The sequence below is a fragment of the Dipodomys spectabilis genome, unplaced genomic scaffold (assembly GCF_019054845.1).
Source record: "Dipodomys spectabilis isolate Male_0828 unplaced genomic scaffold, ASM1905484v1 ptg000017l, whole genome shotgun sequence".
Classification (NCBI taxonomy): Eukaryota; Metazoa; Chordata; class Mammalia; order Rodentia; family Heteromyidae; genus Dipodomys; species Dipodomys spectabilis.
Genome location: NW_024870694.1, coordinates 19,804,936 through 19,824,921, shown reverse-complemented (window position 1 = coordinate 19,824,921; position 19,986 = coordinate 19,804,936). Strand labels below are relative to the sequence as shown.

Here is a 19,986-nt window from a genome sequence, read left to right as displayed (position 1 = left end):
CTGCTGTCTAACCGTAAGACCCGTGGGCTGACTGATGTACAGCCAAAAACAATTGACTTGTTTATCTATTGAAATCGGCCTCCCTAGCCTTTAGATAATGGCTGGCCTTCGTTAGCCTGAGTTCAGAACCATCAGTTTAAATATTCTCACTCACTTAAACAGCTCTCCAACAAAAGTGAGGAGTCTGAGGTCCCCTAAACTCAAGTCCTCCTCTACCTCCCTCTGCTCATCCTGTTCTGCCCACCAAGTCCTTCTCTGCCACAAGCCTCCCAGCTACCAACAAAACAAAACATAAATAGGAATGACATTATAATTTTACCTTTCCTTTACAACAACCAAAGACAAATAAGAAGCAAAGAAAGAGAGCTTACCAAAAACAGTGTAGAAAGAAGGAAAGAGTATAAAGGAGATGGCTCCTAGTGGTGTGACAAATGATGGGCCCTAAATGACAGGAAGGAGCAGATCTGTGGAAAATGTAAGATATCAAACAGCGGAGTTACTTACTTATTCGATATGAGAAGGGAGAGAAGGAAAAGAAAGATGAACATGTACCTGGACCTAGCCCATGTCTTCACCTGCACTAACTATATTAGATCAGCCAACATATCCGAGAAACCAATTTCATTAACTTCGTTTTATAGACCAGGAAGCAGGGCTTTAGAGTCTGGTGTTATATCTCCACAAGATTCAGCCTAAGCCATTTGCAGTCAATATACTAAAGTTTTGTGGGAAATCTAAGATAAAAAGGAGTGCACTTACTTTGGGTTGAACACCGTGGTCATTGAGCTACATTTCTCTCCCCTCAGAAGGCAAGTTGGCTGGCACCTATGGCTCACACTTGTAATCTTAGCTACTAAGTCTTTATCCCCACTTCCAGTCCTCGGCTCCACCCAAACCTGAGCTCCTCCCTACCCTAGAGTTCCCACCAAATAGCAGGCCACTCCCTCTCTCTGACCCAGACCTACCTGTGCAGGCCACTAGCCCAGAGCTACTCACCTGGATAGGGGCAGATGCCACATGCTCCCTCTCCCTGGGGGAGATATGGCCCTCTAACAAACCTTATAATAATCTTTCTCCTGTGCCTGGCTGCCTCCACGTGGTCCCCTGGGATGGTCATGATGGATCCTAACAGTCAAAAGGCTGAGATTTGAGGATCTTGGAATCCAGCATCTCCAATTACCCAGCAAAAAAGCTGGGAGTAGAGGTGTAGCTTAAGTGTTAAAATACAGGTCTTGAGTGAAGGCAGTATGAGGCCCTCAGCTCACTCTGTGAGGCCAAGGTTGTAATTAGATTGAATAAGATCAAAGTCATAGAATTAAGGGGGCATATTTTATTCAAATAGTAGAGAGTTAGTTCATTAATTTTCAGGGTAGTCCATGACATTGGATTTTAGGAACATTAAGCTCAAACCAACTAAACCTCATCCGAGGGTATCTATAATCCCTTTTTTTTTTTTTTTCCAATCGTGGGGCTTGAACTTTGGGCCTAGGCACTGTTCCTCAGCTCTTCAGCTCAAGGCGAGCACTCTACCACTTTAGCCACAGTGTCACTTCTGGTTTTCTGGTGGTTTATTCGAGATAAGTCTCACGGACTTTCCTTCCCAGGCTGGCTTTGAACCGTAATCCTCAGATCTTAGCCTCCTGAGTAGCATGAGCTACCAACACCTGGCTGGTAGCTATAATCTCTTAAGGGTCTAGAGATGAATGCTTCAAAAGGGAAAATTTTGCAAATCTAAAGAATAGACTGGAGTGGGAGGTCTTTTTTTGGGGGGTCCAGTCGTGGGGCCTGAACTCTGGGCCTGGGCGCTGTCCCTCAGCTCTTCAGCTCAAGGCTAGCGCTCTACCACTTGAGCCACAGCGCCACTTCCGGCTTTTTTTCTTTTTGCTTATGTGGTGCTGAGGAATCGAACCCAGGGCCTCAGGCATGCAAGGCAAGTGCTCTATCACCGAGCCACCTTCCCAGCCCCATGCCCTCCATGTCTTTAGTACCCTCAGTGTACTTAGATTTGGTTTGTTTGCCATTCAGTCCAGAGAGCTAAAGCCAATTGCCCAAAGAATGGGATTATTCTCTGCCACAGTCATTCCTGCACCGGGGAATTCCTGGCTGGTGGGCCATGGGAGAATCCAAAGGCCATAAGGAGTAAGAGGAACATGGAGGCTTCTCCATTCTGCCTACAACCTGGTCATACCAGTGAGACACTGGTAGAAAAGCAAAAGCTTTCACAAACAAGCTCCCAGAGATTGTCCCCTTCAAGGATAGCCTGACCAGCCTAACCCTACTCAACCCTATCTCCCCTCTAAAGAAAAGACATGGAGGGCAGTGTGTAAAGGTGTCAGGATGAGGGTTCCCATACTTCATTTGTGTGTTATTTGCTAATGAGACCATGGGATTTGGATCCAAGTGTGTGAAGGTATATTAAATAGGTAGGTTTCATGAGGTAGCCAATGAAGAGAATACCACCACGCGCTATTCAGACAGGAAAAGAAGTTTATTTACTGAACTGCTGCCCGGCTGGGCATGGTGGAAAAATGAAGGGGTGACCCACCCCTGGGCCAGGACTTATCTAGGCCAGGGACAGGAAGAGGTGTGGCCAGGTGGGGGAAAGGTGTGGCCACAATGGATCTGGATGTGACCTCAGAGTCTGGGACCCTCTTAAGGTCAGAGGGGAGGCATGTGACCAGAGGTGGCCCAGGATGTGACCTAGCAGGAGGGGAAGGTGACTGCTTCCAGGTCTGCCAGTTACCTAGGTAACAGATACTGGGCAGAAACTTAGCCTAGAGGTAAGGAGGTGTCCCTGTGTAGACCTTACACACACTAACTGTGTGTAATCCCAAAGTCTTGAAACTTTGTACAGCGAATAATCAATGTTTCAGTATGGTTTGTGCTGTGATGTTGTACTAGAGTGCTGTGAGATTTATCTCTGATGTATCTTAAACCTTGATGACCGGACCCTAAAATAAGTTGCTGTTCAAAAACAGTCTTCTGATTTGTTTGAATGAAAATTGGAAGAATCTGACTCCAATTTTTGGTGAGCTTCTTGGTTTGGCTACTTCAAAGACCAACTCTTAGTGGAGTTGAAGGCTCAGGCCCAAGTAAGCTGTTCTCCATAATAATACCAATTTGTTTTCTTCTTCAAGGTCCTGGCTCTTCAGTGTTCTGGAAGACTAGCCTGAAAGGGGATAGAGGTAGAGATAAGGGCAACTTCCACTTTGTTGGAAACTTGTCTAAGTTGTTGAGAAGAAAGGACCCATCTGACTTTATTGGGGAGGGGAGTCCTTTGAAGGGGACTATGGGCAAGAGGTTCTGGGTATATTATATCTGTCACTACTTTTAAGTCTTCTCAGCTTTGTAACTCTTGTTATTCCAAGTGTTATGCCTCTCTTCTCTCAAGGTGTATTCTGTGGTATATTTCCAGATGGTTCTTTTGAGAAACTGCTGGCAGGATTAATTCTAAGGGCTTACCCTTTGATAAAACAAATTTACACGCAGAAGGTAAACTTTAAGAAGATGTGAATAGACCTTTAAAGTTTGTTATCCACTCTTCTGCTTAAGAAAGATCATTTCATGAGAAGAAAAGATTGGGAGGTTGAGGGCATAGCTCAGGGACAAAGAACACTTGCTTAAGCCCAGCACCTATAATCCTAGTTATTCAGGAGGCTGAGATCTGAGGATCAGTTCAAAGTCAGCCTGGGCAGGAAAGCCTAAGAGATTCTTACCTCCAAATAACCACCAAAAACCTAAAAAACAAAAACAAAAAAAAACAACTGGAAGTAGAGTTGTGGCTCAAGTGCTAGATTTCTAGCCTTGAGCACAAAAGGTCAGGGACAGCACCCAGGCCCTGAGTTCAAGCCCCAGGACTGGCACAATAAAAAAGAGAGAGAGAGAGGACTTTTGCTTAGCATTCTCATCGGCCAGACCATCAGAGATTAAATGTACTAGAAGGCTACAGGTGGCTTCTCATTCTTTCTCTTTTCTTTTTTTGCCCCCTCTTTTCCTGATGGTACTTGGATTTGAACTCAGAATCTATTACATGAATCACATCCTTAGCCCTTAGCCTGGTTTCTACGAAACCTTCCTTAGGAACTCGGTCCTTTTTCTGCTGCGCCCTCTCGTTTTCCTCTTTAGCTCCACTGCACTTTGCACACTCCTTTAACCCAGCAGCCCATGATGTAGTATTCTAACATATAATTATCTATATACTTACCCTTCCACGCAGACTGACCTCCAGGGCGTGGGACTGGTACTGGTACTCAGACCTAGGTTCAAATTCCAACCGTGGGGTACCTGACTTTGTAATCTTAGGCAAGTTTTAATTGCTCTGCACCCTATTTCCTTGACGGTCATAAGATTTCCTACGGCATTAGGTTGCTGGGAGACTGGGTGAAAAGACAAAATATGAAAGGCATATGCAAAATAAAGGGCGCTTAAACCCACACATATTTGTTAATAAACAAGATCTATCTTTATCGCAAGCATTCAGCACCAACAGCGCTCCGGATAGAAAAAAAACCTCTTCCTACAGACCCCCAACAACCGCACACACGAACCGTGGGCCTTGTCCCTCTGGCCGAACCAGGATTGGCTGGACCGAAGAGAAAGCCCCGCCCACAGACCTCCTAGTCTCACCAGCGATTGGCTGAGGATCGTCGGGTAGGCGTTCTCCCTGGGCTCACGTGCTGAGGGAGGTACCAGAGTGCGCACGCGCGGGTGGGGAGCGAAGCCTTCCGGCGGGGTGGGAGGAGGTGACGTTGGAAGTGGTGGCGGGCGGGGGCCTCCTACCGTAGTTGAGGGGACGTTGAATGTAAGGGCCCTCGGGTCGCGTCACCAGCCAGCGACTGAGGCTTGGTGGTGGTGGTGGCCGTAGCGGCGAAGGCGGCAGCGGCGGCGACAGCTCTGGGGTTTGCGTCTCGGGGTGTGTCGGCCGCCGCTGCTGCTCGGGCCTGGTATGTACAGATGGCTGGTTAGGATTCTCGGCACCATTTTCCGTTTCTGCGACCGGTCGGTGCCCCGAGCTCGGGCGCTCCTCAAGAGGCGGCGCTCGCACAGGTGAGGCGGGCGAGGCGGGCGGGGGCTGGCGCGGGCCTGGCGGCGCCCCTCCCTCGCTGCGGGCTCCGGGCCCCGCCCGCGGAGCGTGGGTCCGGCCCCGCGGGCCCGGCGGGCGGGAGCGCGCCTCCGGGGTGGAGGCCCGGGAGCCCGCGGGTCGCGGGCGCCCCGGTGACGTCGTCGCTCCCGCCGCTGCGCGCGGCGTCGTCTTCGGGAGTAGCCGGTGATGGCAGCACCCTTAATGTGCTTGTTCAAAGTCCGGACTGGTCGCTGACAACAGACGAGGTCGGTGTGTCGCGTTTTTTTTTTTTTTTTTTTTTTTTTATCGGTGTCAGGACCAAAATCGGAAAATGCGAGGAAGTTGGCTCGGTTGTGATTTAGTGTGTGCAGAACACGCTTTCTAAGCATCATCTGCGGACTGTGTGTAAACCTGCAGTTCGGAGGGACGAGGTTGGTAGTTCGCCCAAAGTCATTTTTTGACTGCAAGTACTGTTCTCCTAGCGCCAAGAAACAGCAGCTGTCTCGTTTTAAAACAGCTGTCCCACCGTGTGAGCTTGGGGCCAGCTCGGGGAGGGAGAGTTGTTCTGTGCCTTAGACTTAGAAGATACTGTGCTCCCTTTGAAGGATCAGTAGTACATACATTAAAACGGCGTTACAATTTTCGAGAAACTACAAATTGTTACTTAGCATCTACCCCTTCGTTTATCTCACCTATTAATCTAGAAAATAAAACATACACATCTATACAATGGACAGTGAACTGTTTTGTTGTTGCTGCTGTTTTTTTCCTTTTGTGGTGCTGAGGTTGGAACCAGGGCCTTTGTGAACTAGCACTCTATCATGGAACCACACCCCCCAGCCTCGTTTTTTTTTTTTTTTTTAATTAATTTAGCATTTTTCGATTTAGTTTACATTAGTTATACATAGGGGAATTTCATTGTTACATTTTGACACAGGTTGACAATGTATTTCAATCAATGTTATCTCCTCTGTCACTTTTCCTTCTCCCATGTTTTTGTTTCTGAGACAATATCTCCATATATAGAGCAGGTTGGACTTGAACCAGTTGTATAGCCCAGGCTGGCCTGGAATTTCAGATCCTCCAGCATCAGCTTCCCAGTGCTGGGATAATAGGCCATTAGGGCTGTCATTCTTTCCCTCTTTCTTATTAAGTCTCAAGATGAAAGGTGACCGTTAAAGATTGGGGAAGCTTGAGAGAACGAAATGATTAATACATGAGTCTAAGAATGTAAATATGAAATTAGGTGTCTAAATTGTAGTATGCTTTTCTGAAACTCATAGTTTCTACCTTTATGTAGAGTTGATCATTTGAGACATGTCATTAAGTGCCTAAACTAATGCTTAATGTATGTAAGAGTAATATTTGTTTATTCTACCCCGAGGAGTTTGTACCCCATCAGGCACATGATAAACATTTGTTACATATTTATTGAATTGTGGTGCTAATTCTCTCAAAGGTATCCATTCTTTTTTCTCTCATTCATTTTCTCTCCCTCCTCTTGACCTAACCTGCCCCCACCTCTCTTTGAGTCAGGGTTTCTTGTATAGACTACTCTGGCCTTGAACTCCTCCTGCCTGTTTCTTGAATGCAGCGATTACAGGCTTAAGCCACTGTACTAGGCTTTGTTCTTTTCTTTAAAATGTAAGTTTCTTGCTAGTCTGGGAAGCTATAATTTGGAAATAAATCCCTATTCTTTACTACAGGTTAGGTATTGATACTCATCCATTATCTAAAATAACTTTGCCAGTACTGGGGCTTGAATTCACACAGCCTTGTGCTTTACCTTTTTCTGATTAAGGTTGATGTTGTATCACTTGAACCACACCTCTATTTCTAGCTTTTTGCTGGTTAATTAGAGATAAGAATCTCCCAGATTTATCTGCGCTTGCTGGCTTGGATCCTCAATCCTCAGATCTCAACCTCCTGAGTAGCTATGATTACAGGCATGAACCACCAGCTCCTGCTAGAGGTATGGCTTAGTGGTAGAGTGTTGGCCAAGCACACAAGCCCTGGTTTCTATCCCTGTATTGGGAGAAAAAAAGCAGTTATATAACATCCTTTTATCTGCTTTTATTGTCAACTGAAGTAAAAAATGACTTTCTTGCCAGGTGCTGGTAGCTCACGCCTGTAATCCTAGCTACACTGGAGGCTGAGATCTGAGGATCATGGTTTGAAGCCAGCTTGGCCAGAAAAGTCTGTGAGACTCTTATCTCCAATAAACTACTTAGAGCTCTACCACTTTTGAGCCACAGCACCACTTTCTGCTTAGAGCAAGGGCTCGTGGTAGAGCGCTAGCCTTGAACACAACGGTTCAGGGACAGTGCCCAGGCCCTGAGTTCAAGCCTCAGGACAAGCCAAAAAAAAAAAAAAAGACTTTCTTTTGAGGTCATTCTTTCAAAAACAAATTATTTGTTCTTTGAAATTTACCAGATTATAGCTTATTATGTGGTAAGGAAGTTTGGATCTCTCTCAAATAGTTGAAACTATAATGTTAAATTCTCAAATGTGAAATGTCTTACTATAGAAAACATTGACAACATTGGTTGGATCTCATTTTATGACAAAGTTAATGGAAGAAGGTATTGTTTGACTAACAGTTTGAGTTTTGTTTGTCCAGGGTCCTTTACATGCTAAGCACATGCTCTACACGTAAACCATACCTCAGTGTTGACTAGCAAATTTATTTATAGAAATAAATGTACCTTTTTTCCTCTCTTTTCAGCACTCTGTTTTCTCCAGTGGACGCTGATGAAATACCAGCTAAACGACCAAGACTAGGTACTAAACTTCGTTTTATTTTATTTTTGCCACTACTAGGACTTGAACTCAGAGCTTTGTGCGCTCCTCTTGTCATTTTCATTCAAGCCTGGTACTCTACCACTTGAACTACACCTCTGCTTCCAGCTTTTTGTTAGTGCATTGGAGATGAAAGTGTCTTGGATTTGCCTGTCTGGGCTAGCTTTGAACTTTAGATATCAGCCTCTTGAGTTGCTAGGATTAGAGTTTAAGCACTAAATTTTATAAATTGAGTAGCTAGGATTATACCAGCATCCAACTTAGGTACTAAATTTTAAAAATTAGTTGTTTAATAGGGAAAATATGTGTGGAAAAAAATTGAGAAGGTTAAAAAAAGTGCATGCAATGAAAACTAAATTTCTTTCCTTCACTGTTGTCTTTTCCAGAAGTACCTATTTTACCAGGGACTTGTATCTTCCCAGATAAATAGATATATGTATTGTATGCATTTAAGATCTAAGTCCTGGGGCTGGGAAGGTGGCTCAGTGGTAGAGTCCTTGCCTTGCGTGCATGAAGCCCTGGGTTCGGCTCCACAGCACCACATTAGCAGAAAAAGCCAGAAGTGGCACTGTGGCTCGAGTGGTAGAGTGTTAGCCTTGAGCTGAAGAGCTGAGGGACAGGGCCCAGGCCCAGAGTTCAGGCCCTACAACTGAGAAACACATGCACGCACGCACGCACGCACGCGCGCGCGATCTAAGCCCTTTCCATAGAAAAAGAATATCTATCTATCTAAACTATCGATTTATTTTTCACTGTTTCTGCCACTTGTCAAGGCCTAAGGGCTGTCTTTGAGCATTTTTGCATAAGGCTAGGCATAGCTCCACTTTTGGCTTTTTGTTGGTTAATTGGGAAAAAAAAAAGTCTCTTGGACTTTTCCTGCCCAGGCTGGTTTTATTTATTTATTTATTTTGGGTCCAGTCATGGGGCCTGAACTCTGGGCCTGGGCGCTGTCCCTCAGCTCTTCAGCTCAAGGCTAGTGCTCTACCACTCGAGCCCCTTACCACTTCCTGCTTTTTTTTCTTTTTGCTTATGTGGTACTGAGGAATGGAACCCAGGGCCTCATGCATGCAAGGCAAGTGCTCTACCACTGAGCCACCTCCCCAGCCCCCAGGCTAGTTTTAAACAGCAATTCTCAGACCTCAGCCTCCTGAGAAATTAGGATTACAGGTGTGAGCTACCAGCATCAGGCTTAGATGCTTTTTATTTTTGAAGTGGAAACATTGCAAAAACCAGTTCAAACTGAGTATTCAAGTTTAGCTTGCTTAATGAACCAATCTAATTAGTTGTAACAAACCTTTTACTTCCATATATGTATGGCTTAGAAGGACAGTGAAGCCAAACTAAAGGGAAAAACCACAATAGAGTAATATATTCATCTTTTTTTTTTTTTGCCATTCCTGGTGCTTGAATTCAGGGCCCTGAGCTTCTTTTGCTCAAGGCTAGTTACCCACTTGAGCCACAGGGCCACTTCCAGTTATTTCTGTGTGTGTGGTACTGAGGAATCGAACCTAGGCCTTCATGCATTGCTAGGCAAGCACTCTACCATTAAGCCACATTCCCAGCCCCTCATCTTTTTCAATAGTGACTGCATTTTGATCTCTTTGAGATGTGATTGTTGGTTATGGGCCTATGTTGATATTCACTTAAATCCACTGAGTACTTTGTCCAACATGTTTTGATGTATGGCAATATATTCTACAGGAAATAAAAAAATGAGAAAAATGGGGTCATTATTTCTAAGGGTCTTGTTTGCGCGGTTATATGGCAGGAGTTATATATAAGTATGTAAGCAATCTGATGTCAGTGAGGACATGATGAAATAAGGAAGCAGTAACAGAATCCTGTTCAATTTCCAGCTGCTTGAGAGTCTCAGTAAATGTTTGATGAAGGACTTAATATCTGAGATGGATCTTGAAGGATGGATAGGATATCAAGAGATTGATAGAAAGGGAAAGCGTTCTAGGCAGAAGGAACAATATGAACAAGTTGTAAATTCAGAAAATAATAAGAGTTCAGGGAAAAAATTGAATGAAGGCAGGTCAAATTATACATTCTAAGTAACAGGAATTTATACAATATTCATCATCACAGTATTTCCCATACAAATTTAGGAAATGATTTTAGAAAACACACATTCACAACATGTTATATTTAAATTATGATTATATACTAAGGAAGCTGTATTTTTTTGATTGAGTAAAACCTTGATTTAGTGCTAGTTATATCTTTAATACTTGCCAGGTACATGCTGAGTTCTCATTTTTGAAGCGAGTCCAGCCAGAACTTAGTATTGGTTTTATTTTGTGTGTGTGTATGTGTGTGTGCGTGCGCTCCTGTGCACATGTGCATTCCCATTCTTTTTGCAGTATTGGGGATTGACCCCAGGATCTCCCTTATGCTAGAGAAGAGCTGTGGCATTCAAACTAAGCCCCTGGCTCTTTTGTGTTTTGAGATAGGATTTTATCAATTTTTTCCTGGGCTGACCTTGAATTGGTCCTCTAGCACTACCTTCTGAGTAACTGGAATTATGGGCATATGCCTGGTTTAACATTTTCATTTCTTTATAAAGCAAAGTATGTTGGCTTTTTATTACAGTTTTAAGTTAAAATGGTCTTTTAAATGGATTTATTTAAGCTAAAAAATAAGTCACTTTTATTTTTTTATTATTTTTTGGGGGGGGGGGCGTCTGATCGTGGGGCCTGAACTCTGGGCCTGGGCGCTGTCCCTCAGCTCTTCAGCTCAAGGCTAGCGCTCTACCACTTGAGCCACAGCACCACTTCCACCGTTTTTCTTTTTGCTGATGTGGTGCTGAGGAATTGAACCCAGGGCCTCAGGCATGCAAGGCAAGCGCTTTACCACTGAGCCACCTTAGTCACTTTTAATGATAAATATTGGCTTTTACTTGGATAAAGTTTTAAAAATTTGATCATTATAGAAGGTTCTTGAAATGATTATTTATGGTAATTATCTCTTTTATGTCTTTCTGTGTCAAAGATCATCCACTCCTTTATTTCCATAAATGTTTATAAAAATCATAATCCATAACAATACTATGATTTTTCTGAATGGCAAACTAAAGAGAGGAATCTGAGCCAAGGAGAAAGTAATAGGTAGGAGAGACAATATTTGTAAAAGTTTATTAATTCTGACCACTAGAACTTACTACAATGTTGGCTGGCAAGCACAGTTTTACTTAAGGAACTGAATTTTTTATTTTAATTAATTTAAAGAAAATTCCTACTTAACTACATTTGGCTGCCAGCTTAGTAACTTTTGCTAAAGTAATTGTTTTGTGTTTTGTAGCATCTCAGATATTTTGTTTAATTTATTTATTTTTGCCAGTCCTGGGGCTTGAACTTAGGGCCAGGCATTGTCCCTGAGCTTTGGCTCAAGGCTAGCACTCTACCACTTGAGTTACAGTTCCACTTCTGGCCTTTTCTGTTTATGTGGTGCTGAGGAATCAAACCCAGGACTTCATGCATGTTAGGCAAGCACTCTACCATTAAGTCACATTTCCAGGCCTCAGGTATTTTATTAAAAAAAAAATAGCCGGGTGTCAGTAATCCTGTAATCCACTCAGGAGGCCGAGATCTCAGGATCACAGTTCAAAGCCAGCCTGGGCAGTAAAGTCCATGAGATTCTTATCTCCAATAAACCACTAGAAAACCAGAAGTGGTGCTGTGGCTCAAGGGGTAGAACACTAGCCTTGAGCCACAGAGCTCAGGGACAGCACCGAGGCCCAGAGTTCAAGCCCCATGACTGACAAAAAATAAATAAAATTTCTGGGTGATTGTGGCTTATGCCTGTTATCCTAGCTACTCTGGAGGTTGATTGCTGAGGATCATGGTTCAAAGCCAACCTGGGCAGAAAAGTCCCCTTGAGACTCTTATCTCCAATTAACTACTCAAAAACTGGAAGCATCTCTCTGGCTCAAAATGACAGAGTATTAGCCTTGAGCAAAAGAGTTCAGGGATAGCACCTAGCCCCTGAGTTCAAGCCCCATAACCAACAAAATAAATAAAAATTTACGGTTCTGAAATTTCATTTATTAAGTTTTTAAAAAAGTCATGTGAAAGAAAATAAAGAAGACCTTAGATTGTCCATTCATGATTAGCTTAGTATTGTCTCAGGAAAATAAGGTACTTTTGCTTTCATTCCTTTTATAAAAACAATAAGGTGGGTCTGATGTGCGTGCCTGTAGTACTAGCACTCCTAAGACTGAGGCAAAAGGATTTCAAGTTTGAGGCCAGCCTGAATTACATAGCAAGACCCTATATGAGATGTACGCACACACAAGCACAAACAATCAGTAAGATACTCTGATATAATTTCAGGACATACTTGGTTTTTGACAATAAAAAATAATACTTAAAAAAATTTGCCAGTTCTGGGGTTTGAACTCAGGGTCTGTCACTTGAGCTTGCTTACTCACTGTACTTACTAACTTGGGACACACCTCCAGCCCTGTTTTTTTTGCCAGTTATTTTGGAGACAGAATTTAATGAACTTTTCTGCTCAGGCTGGACACCAGCCTCCATCTCCTGGATCTTTGGCTCCTGAGTAGCATGAGCCACTGGCACTCAGTTTATAATGCTTTTTAGTGGCTAGTTTTATTAATTATCAAGAGTACCTCTTTGTTCTGTAGGGTCTGAACGACCATCTGTGGGTTATGCAACAATCCCTAATGCTCTTTTTCCCTCACTTAGAAGTCCCAGCAGAATATATGATAACTATAACATTACTATAAGAATAATTTGGAATTCTTTCTGGTTTCCAAAATGAAGAGCAAATTTGGTAGTTTTTTTCCCCCTTTTTTTCTCTTTGAGACAGTATTTCTCTATGTAACTCAGGCTGGCTTCCAACTTGCTACCCTCCCTGCCAGCTCTTAAGTGTCAGCCTCCTAAGTACTGGGATTTCAGACATCATTATGCCCTGTAAACTCTGGTACTTTGATTACGGTGTAGCAAATTACTTCAACTTGGATTTTGTTTATCTGGACAATACATCATTTCATCCCCCAGGTTTTTCTTCTATTCATTTATTCTCCAAGTTACTTTCTTCTTCCAAAGTTATTTCCCTATTTTTCTGAAAAGCATTTATTTTATATATTCTGGAGTTCTTACTGCTTGAAGCCATCATTTCAATCTTTTAAAAACTAGTACTTTGTAATTTCTCTAATTAGAACGTAGAAAGGAAATTGTGGACAGCTCAGAGGAAGTAAGAAAGAGGTAGTTTCATAAAAGGAGGAAGTGGGGAAGCACTAAAATCTATTCTTTATTTACTCTTATTTTATAGTCTTTGTTTTTAATGGCAGGATGAGATGAGTCTGAGCTCATTGGACGTTAACCTGTAGAGGGATAGTCTTGATTCTTCGTAGGTGCTTAAGAGCAGTATATGTATCTTTCACTTAGCCAATATAACAGAGCTTAGTAAGCAGTTGTTGAGAGCAAATGTTATGTTACCCTCCTGGGATGGAAGGATAAACCAGTGAGAAGATAGCAATGTATCCTATAGGATTCAGCCAACCCTAATGATACTTTTTCCTTGTTTAATTTTGCCTGTATCTCTTATAAAAATTCACTATATATTTTGGAGAGCTTGTTGCTTAAAAGCTACTACTAGGATAGTTCATTGTTAATTGGTTGTGAGTTTTGTATCATTCATTTTTAAAGAAAAACAAAAATGATAATACACTTACTCTGTTTTCTTTTGGCCAGTCCTAGGGCTTGGACTCAGGGCCTGGGCACTGTTCCTGAGCTTATTTTGCTCAAGGCTAGCAAACCCAGGGTTTCATATATTCTAGGCAAGCACTCTACCACTAAGCCACATTCCCAGCCCAGAAAAAATATTTTTATAACTGCCTTTTTTATTTCAGTGCTTAAAAATAGGACTTTAATAAAAATTCAGAGTGCTTCTTCCTAAGATATAACCTAACTTTTTGCTGGAAGTTTATTATTTGATGTTTATAGTTTGTTGACACTTTTTAGATTGCTTTATTCACCAAGTGAAAAACAGTCTCTACAATGCTGCCAGTTTATTTGGATTCCCATTCCAGCTGACCACAAAGCCCATGGTGACTTCTGCTTGTAATGGAACACGAAATGTGGCCCCTTCAGGAGAGGTCAGTAGTGAATGGGGAACAATTGGGAATATTGATTTCATTTTTGTTGTTTTGCTGGGCATTAAACCTAGGGCCTTGAGCATGCTAAGCATGAGTTCTATGTCTCAGATATACTTCTAGTCTCTAGAATTGCTGATTTTTGTACTAAATCATTAGAGTTAATTTTAGAAATATTCTTAATACTCACTTTTTGGAAGTTAACATATATAGATTGACTTCTTTTTTATGTCTTTTTCATGTCTTTTTTTTTTTTAGTTGTGTTTTATAAAAGGAAATTCAACATCTAAACATTTAAAAAACATTTATAAAGAATATTGTTGCTTCTGTTTTTATTTAATTAAGTATGTGTAAAGAAGCTGGAATTATCTCATTTTTTATATCTTTATGAATTCTGACAAATGTTTTATCTGAAATGATACCATTTCAATGAGCTGATTAGGGATATAGTCACCAATGGAGTGATCTTTTAAATTAGTTTCTTTAGCCAATTGAAGAATTTTAGATGCTACACAGGTGATTCTGTTTGATTTTAAGGTATTTTCGAACTCTTCATCTTGTGAACTGACAGGTTCTGGATCCCGGAACAACATGCTGAAACTGGGTGAGGTGGTCAAAAGTATTTTTTGCTTCCCTGTACTTCCTTCTGCCCATTTTTCCCTAAGTTTTGAGACTATGAAAGAAAAACACCAATTTGGATTGGGATGAGAATAAAGGCATATTCTTTCTACCATTCTAAAAAGCAAATACAGGCTGAGTAAGTATCTTTATGCGAAATGGTTGGGACCAGAAGTACTTCAGGTTTGGGAGTTTTTAGGTTTGGTATATTTACATTTCTGATAAAATTTGAAATCTGAGGGTAGAAATTTTTTAAGCCTGAGCACAGAGATTTTCTGATAAGGGATGCTCAATTTGTAACTTTCCTTATTGTCTTACTTCTGTGTTTTCTATTTTTTCACCAATGTTGTAATGTGACTTAGATCAAGTTGCATTCATTAAAAAAAAGTCCTGAGTATTTATTGAATACCAGGCACTGTCTAAGTTATCAGGAAAATAATATAAAATTATATTCTTGCCCCTGAAGACTTCATCATTACTTGATGGACAACTTTTGTTGGCATTTCTTACAGCTTATAGATTAGGGATTTCTGTATCATCATTAGGCCTTGAGAAGGAATTCTAATTATTGTATATGCAAATGGTATGATGGGGAAAATGGGAAGAAGCCAGAGTTCTGAAAAATGTTTGTAATGTTTGCCATTCGAGTAGTCTTGAAAGTTTGAGAGGAAACAGTGGAAGTTAAAGAGAGAAGTTGTGATTCAGAAGTCAAAAGTGGAAGAAACCAAAGAAGTGACCAAAGAAATGCCTCTGGTGGCAAAGACAAAGAAGAGACACATGCCTTGTGTCTTGTCCTGTGAATCTCTGTTCCAAAGACCTTGGAGTAAAAAAATTGTACTTCTTTTAAGTGTTTAGTTCCTACCAATGAGCTACACCCCCAGCCCTTCTTTTTACTTTCAGTTAACTTTTTTATAACATGCTGAGTTCCTTACTATTAATAGAATTTGTATAAACTGCTAATAAATTTTCTATCCTAATGCAGTTCTCATGGCTTTTTTTTTTTACAATTACAAATACATTCTTAAAATAGGTAATAAATCTCCTAATGGAATAAGTGACTATCCAAAGATCAGAGTGACAGTTACCCGAGATCAGCCACGTAGAGTCCTGCCTTCCTTTGGGTAAGTATTAGATTCTGCCTTTCCATGGATGTAAACTTAGCATTTACTAGGCCCTCACTCTTTTAGGCATTCTCATTTTTGTTCTGTTACACAATACTATTAAGTACCCTGAGGAGGTTAATAACTTGCTGAATAACATGCTGGATAGAGACTTGAACTGAGGTTTTTTTGTTAGTTAGTTTTCCAATATTCTCTGTTCATCATGTGATTTTGAGAACTTTTAAACCTTCCTTCCTTCCTTCCTCCCCTTCCTCTTCTTTTCTTCCTCCTCTTCCTCTTCTTTCTCCCCCCCCCCCTCCTTCCTTATTTATTTTATTTTTTTAACATATCTCTATGTCGCTAAGATTTGGACTGGAACTTGCTATATAACCCATATTGGGCTGTAACTCACTATGTAGTTCAGGCTGTTTCTTGCAGTTCTTTTCCTCACTAAGCATCCTAAGAGCTAAGATTATAGGTATGCACCACTATGCCTGGTCTGTAATATCTTTTTTTTTATTCTGGCAGTTTTTAAATTATAAGATTAGTCTTTCCTCTCTCCCTATTGTTTTTCTTTCTCCAGTACCTTGTTCTTATTATAAGAATACAATGTCTTTTCTTAAAAACTACTTATCATGGGGCTAGGAAGTTGGCTCAGTGGTAGAGTGCTTGCCTCACATGTGTGAGGCCCTGGGTTTGTTTGATTCCTCAGCACCACATAAGCAGAAAAAGCCGGAAGTGGTACTCTGGCTCAAGTGGTAGGGTGCAAGCCTTGAGCTGCAGAGCTGAGGGACAGCGCCCAGACCGAGAGTTCAGGCCCTCTGACTGACAAAAAAAAAAAAGAAAAAAAGCTGTTTATCATTAAAAAAAAAATTTCCCCCAGAATTGTGGCTTTTTCTACTCTTGTCATTTTAAAATTTCTTGACTGGTACTATCTGTTTTCTTTGAGTTCTCCTCCTAACTGTAGCACTCCCTTGGTTTATTTTGGTCTTACCTTTCAAGACTTTTGGTTCAAATACCTGACAATCATTGGCTTCCTACTTATATTTGATAATGAGATGAGTGACTAGTTGTAAAGTTAGAAGGGGAAATACAAAGTGAGATGGGAATATCTGTGTCAGAAAGTAAAAGGGCTCAAAAACTGGTGAAATGCTAACCTGACACAGATGGAAATTTAACTTGGACAGGAAAGTCTGTGAGAATTTTTTTTTTGTCGGTCGTGGGGCTTGAACTCTGGGCCTGGGTGCTGTCCCTCAGCTCTTCAGCTCAAGGCGAGCACTCTACCACTTGAGTTACAGCGCCACTTCCGGTTTTTTGGTGGTTTATTGGAGATAGGAGTCTCAAAGTCTCTCCTGCCCGGGCTGGCTTTGAACCGCCATCCTCAGATCTCAGCCTTCTGAGTAGCTAGGATTACAGACGTGAGCCACCAGCGCCCGGCTTCTGTGAGATTTTTGTTTCCAGTTAACCACCAAAAAAAAGCTAGCAGCAGTAGAACTATGCTTTAGTGGTAGAACACTAGCCTTGAGCACAAAGGCTCAAGGATCGTTCTTTCTCAGACCCTGAGTTCAAGCCCTAGGACCAGAACCAAAAAAAAAAAAAGCTAGCAGTGAGATGAATTGATATCATGGTCTTCGAGAGATACTGCCCTGAGAATGAAATCATCATTTATTTGGTATTCCTACAAAAATGAAAATCTATAAGAAAATTGGTTGGTTAGGTCCATTCTACAAAAAGTCTGTACTCTTCAAAGATAAAGAATTGTCAGCTGAGATATGAGAGTTGTGATTTAAAGCCAGCCAGGGCAGCAAAGTCCTGTCTGAGATTTTTATCTCCAATTAACCACAAAAAAAGTGAGAAGTGGAGCTATGGCTAAAGTAGCATGCTAGCCTTGAACACAAAAGCTCAGGACAGCACTCTGATCAGAGTTTAAGCCCCAGGACCTTAAAAAAAAAATCATACTAAAGGAGACCAAATATAGTAAAAACAAAATATAAAATAAGATATTAGATTTTAGAACACCTGAAGGTTTTTTTTTTTTAAAGCTTTGGGGAAATTCAAGTACTACATGTTCTTCTTAAAATTCCTTGATTTTGATGCTTATAAAAAAATATGCTATTCTGGAGAGATACCTAGAAGTGAATTTCTTTTTTTTTTTTTTCTGTGCCTGTCCTAGTGTTTGAACTCAGGCCTCAGCAGCTGTCCCTGAGCTTTTTTGCTCCAGGCTAGTCTCTATCATTTAAGCCACAGCTCTACTTTGTTTTTTTCTTTTTGGCAATTAATTGGACTTTCTTTCCTGCATTGGCTTTGAACCCAGATCCTTACATCTCAGCCTCCTGAGTTGCTATGATTTTAAGTGTAAACTTAATTCTTTAAACAGTTAATGCTGTCAGTTTTCCTATAAATAATTTTAGCTAAATCCTTAAATTTTGAACGTTTGTTTTCCTTTAGTTTGAAATATTTCTTGGCTGGGAATGTGGTTTAGCAGTAGAGTACTTCCTAGCATGCGTGAAGCCCTGGGTTCAATTTCTCAGGATCACATAAATAGAAAAAACCAGAAGTGGTGCTGTGGCTCAAGTGGTAGAGTGCTAACCTTTAACAAAAGAAGCTCAGGGAAAGTGCCCAGGCTCTGAGTTCAAGACCCAGCACTGGGGAAAAAAAAAAAAAGAAAAAAATATTTTCTAATTTCTATTTTTAGTTGTTCTTTGACCTGTCATTTAGCAGAAGGCTAGGTATGTTGTTTAAGTTCAAACATTTGAGATAGTCCAACAGTTTAATTATTTTATGATTAGTGAATATACTTTGTATGATTTCAACTGTTTTTGTTTTGTTTTGTTTTTTTTGTCGGTCGTGGAGCCTGAACTCTAGGCCTGAGTGCTGTCCCTCAGCTCTTCAGCTCAAGTCTAATACTCTACCACTTGAGCCACAGCGCCACTTGCAGCTTATATGGTGCTGAGGAATCGAATCCAGGGCCTCATGCATGCAAGGCAAAGCACTCTACCACTGAGCCACCTTCCCAGCTCCAGCTCCTCAACTGTTTTTTTTTTTTTTTTAAGATATGATGGTTTTTTCTTAGCATACAAAAATATAAACATTTATGAAATAGTGGTTACATTATTTACAGAAACATTATCCTTTTTTATTTAATAAAAGTCTTGACTTGCTTTCCTTCTTATTATATAGTTTTCCCTTTTATATATTTTTTTACTTAAAAAATTGTTGTGCCAGTCCTGGGGGCTTGAGCTCAGGGCCTGGGTGCTGTCATTGAGCTTTTTTGCGCAAAGCTACTACTCTTACCACTGTAGCCATAGCTCCGCTTTCGCCGTGTGTGTGTGTGTGTGTGTGTGTGTGTGTGTGTGTGTGTGTGTGTGTGTGTGTGTGTGTGTGTGTGTGTGTGTGTGTGTGTGTGTGTGTGTGTGTGTGTGTGTGTGTGTGTGTGTGTGTGTGTGTGTGTGTGTGTGCTTAATTGGAAATATGAATCTCAAGGACTTTCCTGCTCCAGCTAGTACCTGGGATTACAGGCATGAGTCACCAGCACTGGCACTTTTATATACCTTAATTGCCAGAGCATCTTTTAATGACTAGATGTGCCAAAATGTTACAAAATTGTAATACTGTTCATATTTTTATAATTTAAAAAGTTTTCTTTGGTTTTTACTGCATAAAACTGTATAAAAGTTATAAAATTTAAAAAATACATCACATTTTTGACAACTGATGCCTCTCGGCTTGCCAATTCATGATTTCATGGTAATTTTTATAATCCAAAGGCAAGAAAAGAGTCAGCAGCTTGACCTGATGTTAGAGGTTACATTTCCAGGCCCATTTGTAAGCGACAGATTCCATGTTAAGTCAAGCTACTGAATTCCTACAAGCTGCAAAATAGTTTTTGGGGTTGTGATCCTGTAATAACCAGTGGGGCCCGATAATCAGCACGGTTATACAATCCCACCTATTCCCTTTGTGTATAAAGTGGATGTTGTTACCTCAGGGGTCCATTTCCTTACCTCTGTTAGTTCCCAATCTTTTATAGGTTTCTTAGATTCAACATAGATTTTTATGAGACTATCAAGTCAGTTTGTAGAAAGGCTTGATATGATGGTGGGATGACTATCCTATTACTATTGAGGTGATAATTGTTTCTTCTAAGAAATTGTTTGCGATTTGTCCAGACCTAGTATTATTTGCAAATGTAAAACAGGAAGCGCAGAAAGATCGCCCGGGCTTGGCGATACTCCAGGAATGGTGAGCGCAACGGTACCAGTACCGGTACGGCTATGTAGCGCCGGCTT

At 41.2% G+C, this 19,986-nt stretch overlaps 1 protein-coding gene across 3 annotated transcripts in view; it reads left to right on the top strand.

Moving 5' to 3' along the window:
• The first annotated feature begins 4,741 nt into the window (after positions 1–4,741).
• The window catches only part of Senp2 (SUMO specific peptidase 2), a 43,586-nt gene continuing 28,341 nt past the window's right edge, over positions 4,742–19,986 (top strand). Inside the window, exons 1-5 of one of the 3 annotated variants that reach the window (XM_042668522.1) lie at positions 4,742–5,046; positions 7,788–7,843; positions 13,849–13,982; positions 14,517–14,583; positions 15,628–15,718. In XM_042668522.1, the coding sequence (XP_042524456.1) occupies positions 4,946–5,046; positions 7,788–7,843; positions 13,849–13,982; positions 14,517–14,583; positions 15,628–15,718 (449 nt within the window). In that variant the 5' untranslated portion in view covers positions 4,742–4,945. Of the gene's footprint in view, positions 5,047–7,787; positions 7,844–13,848; positions 13,983–14,516; positions 14,584–15,627; positions 15,719–19,986 lie in introns of those variants that run through there. The other 2 variants (XM_042668524.1, XM_042668523.1) reach the window with 2 other exon arrangements.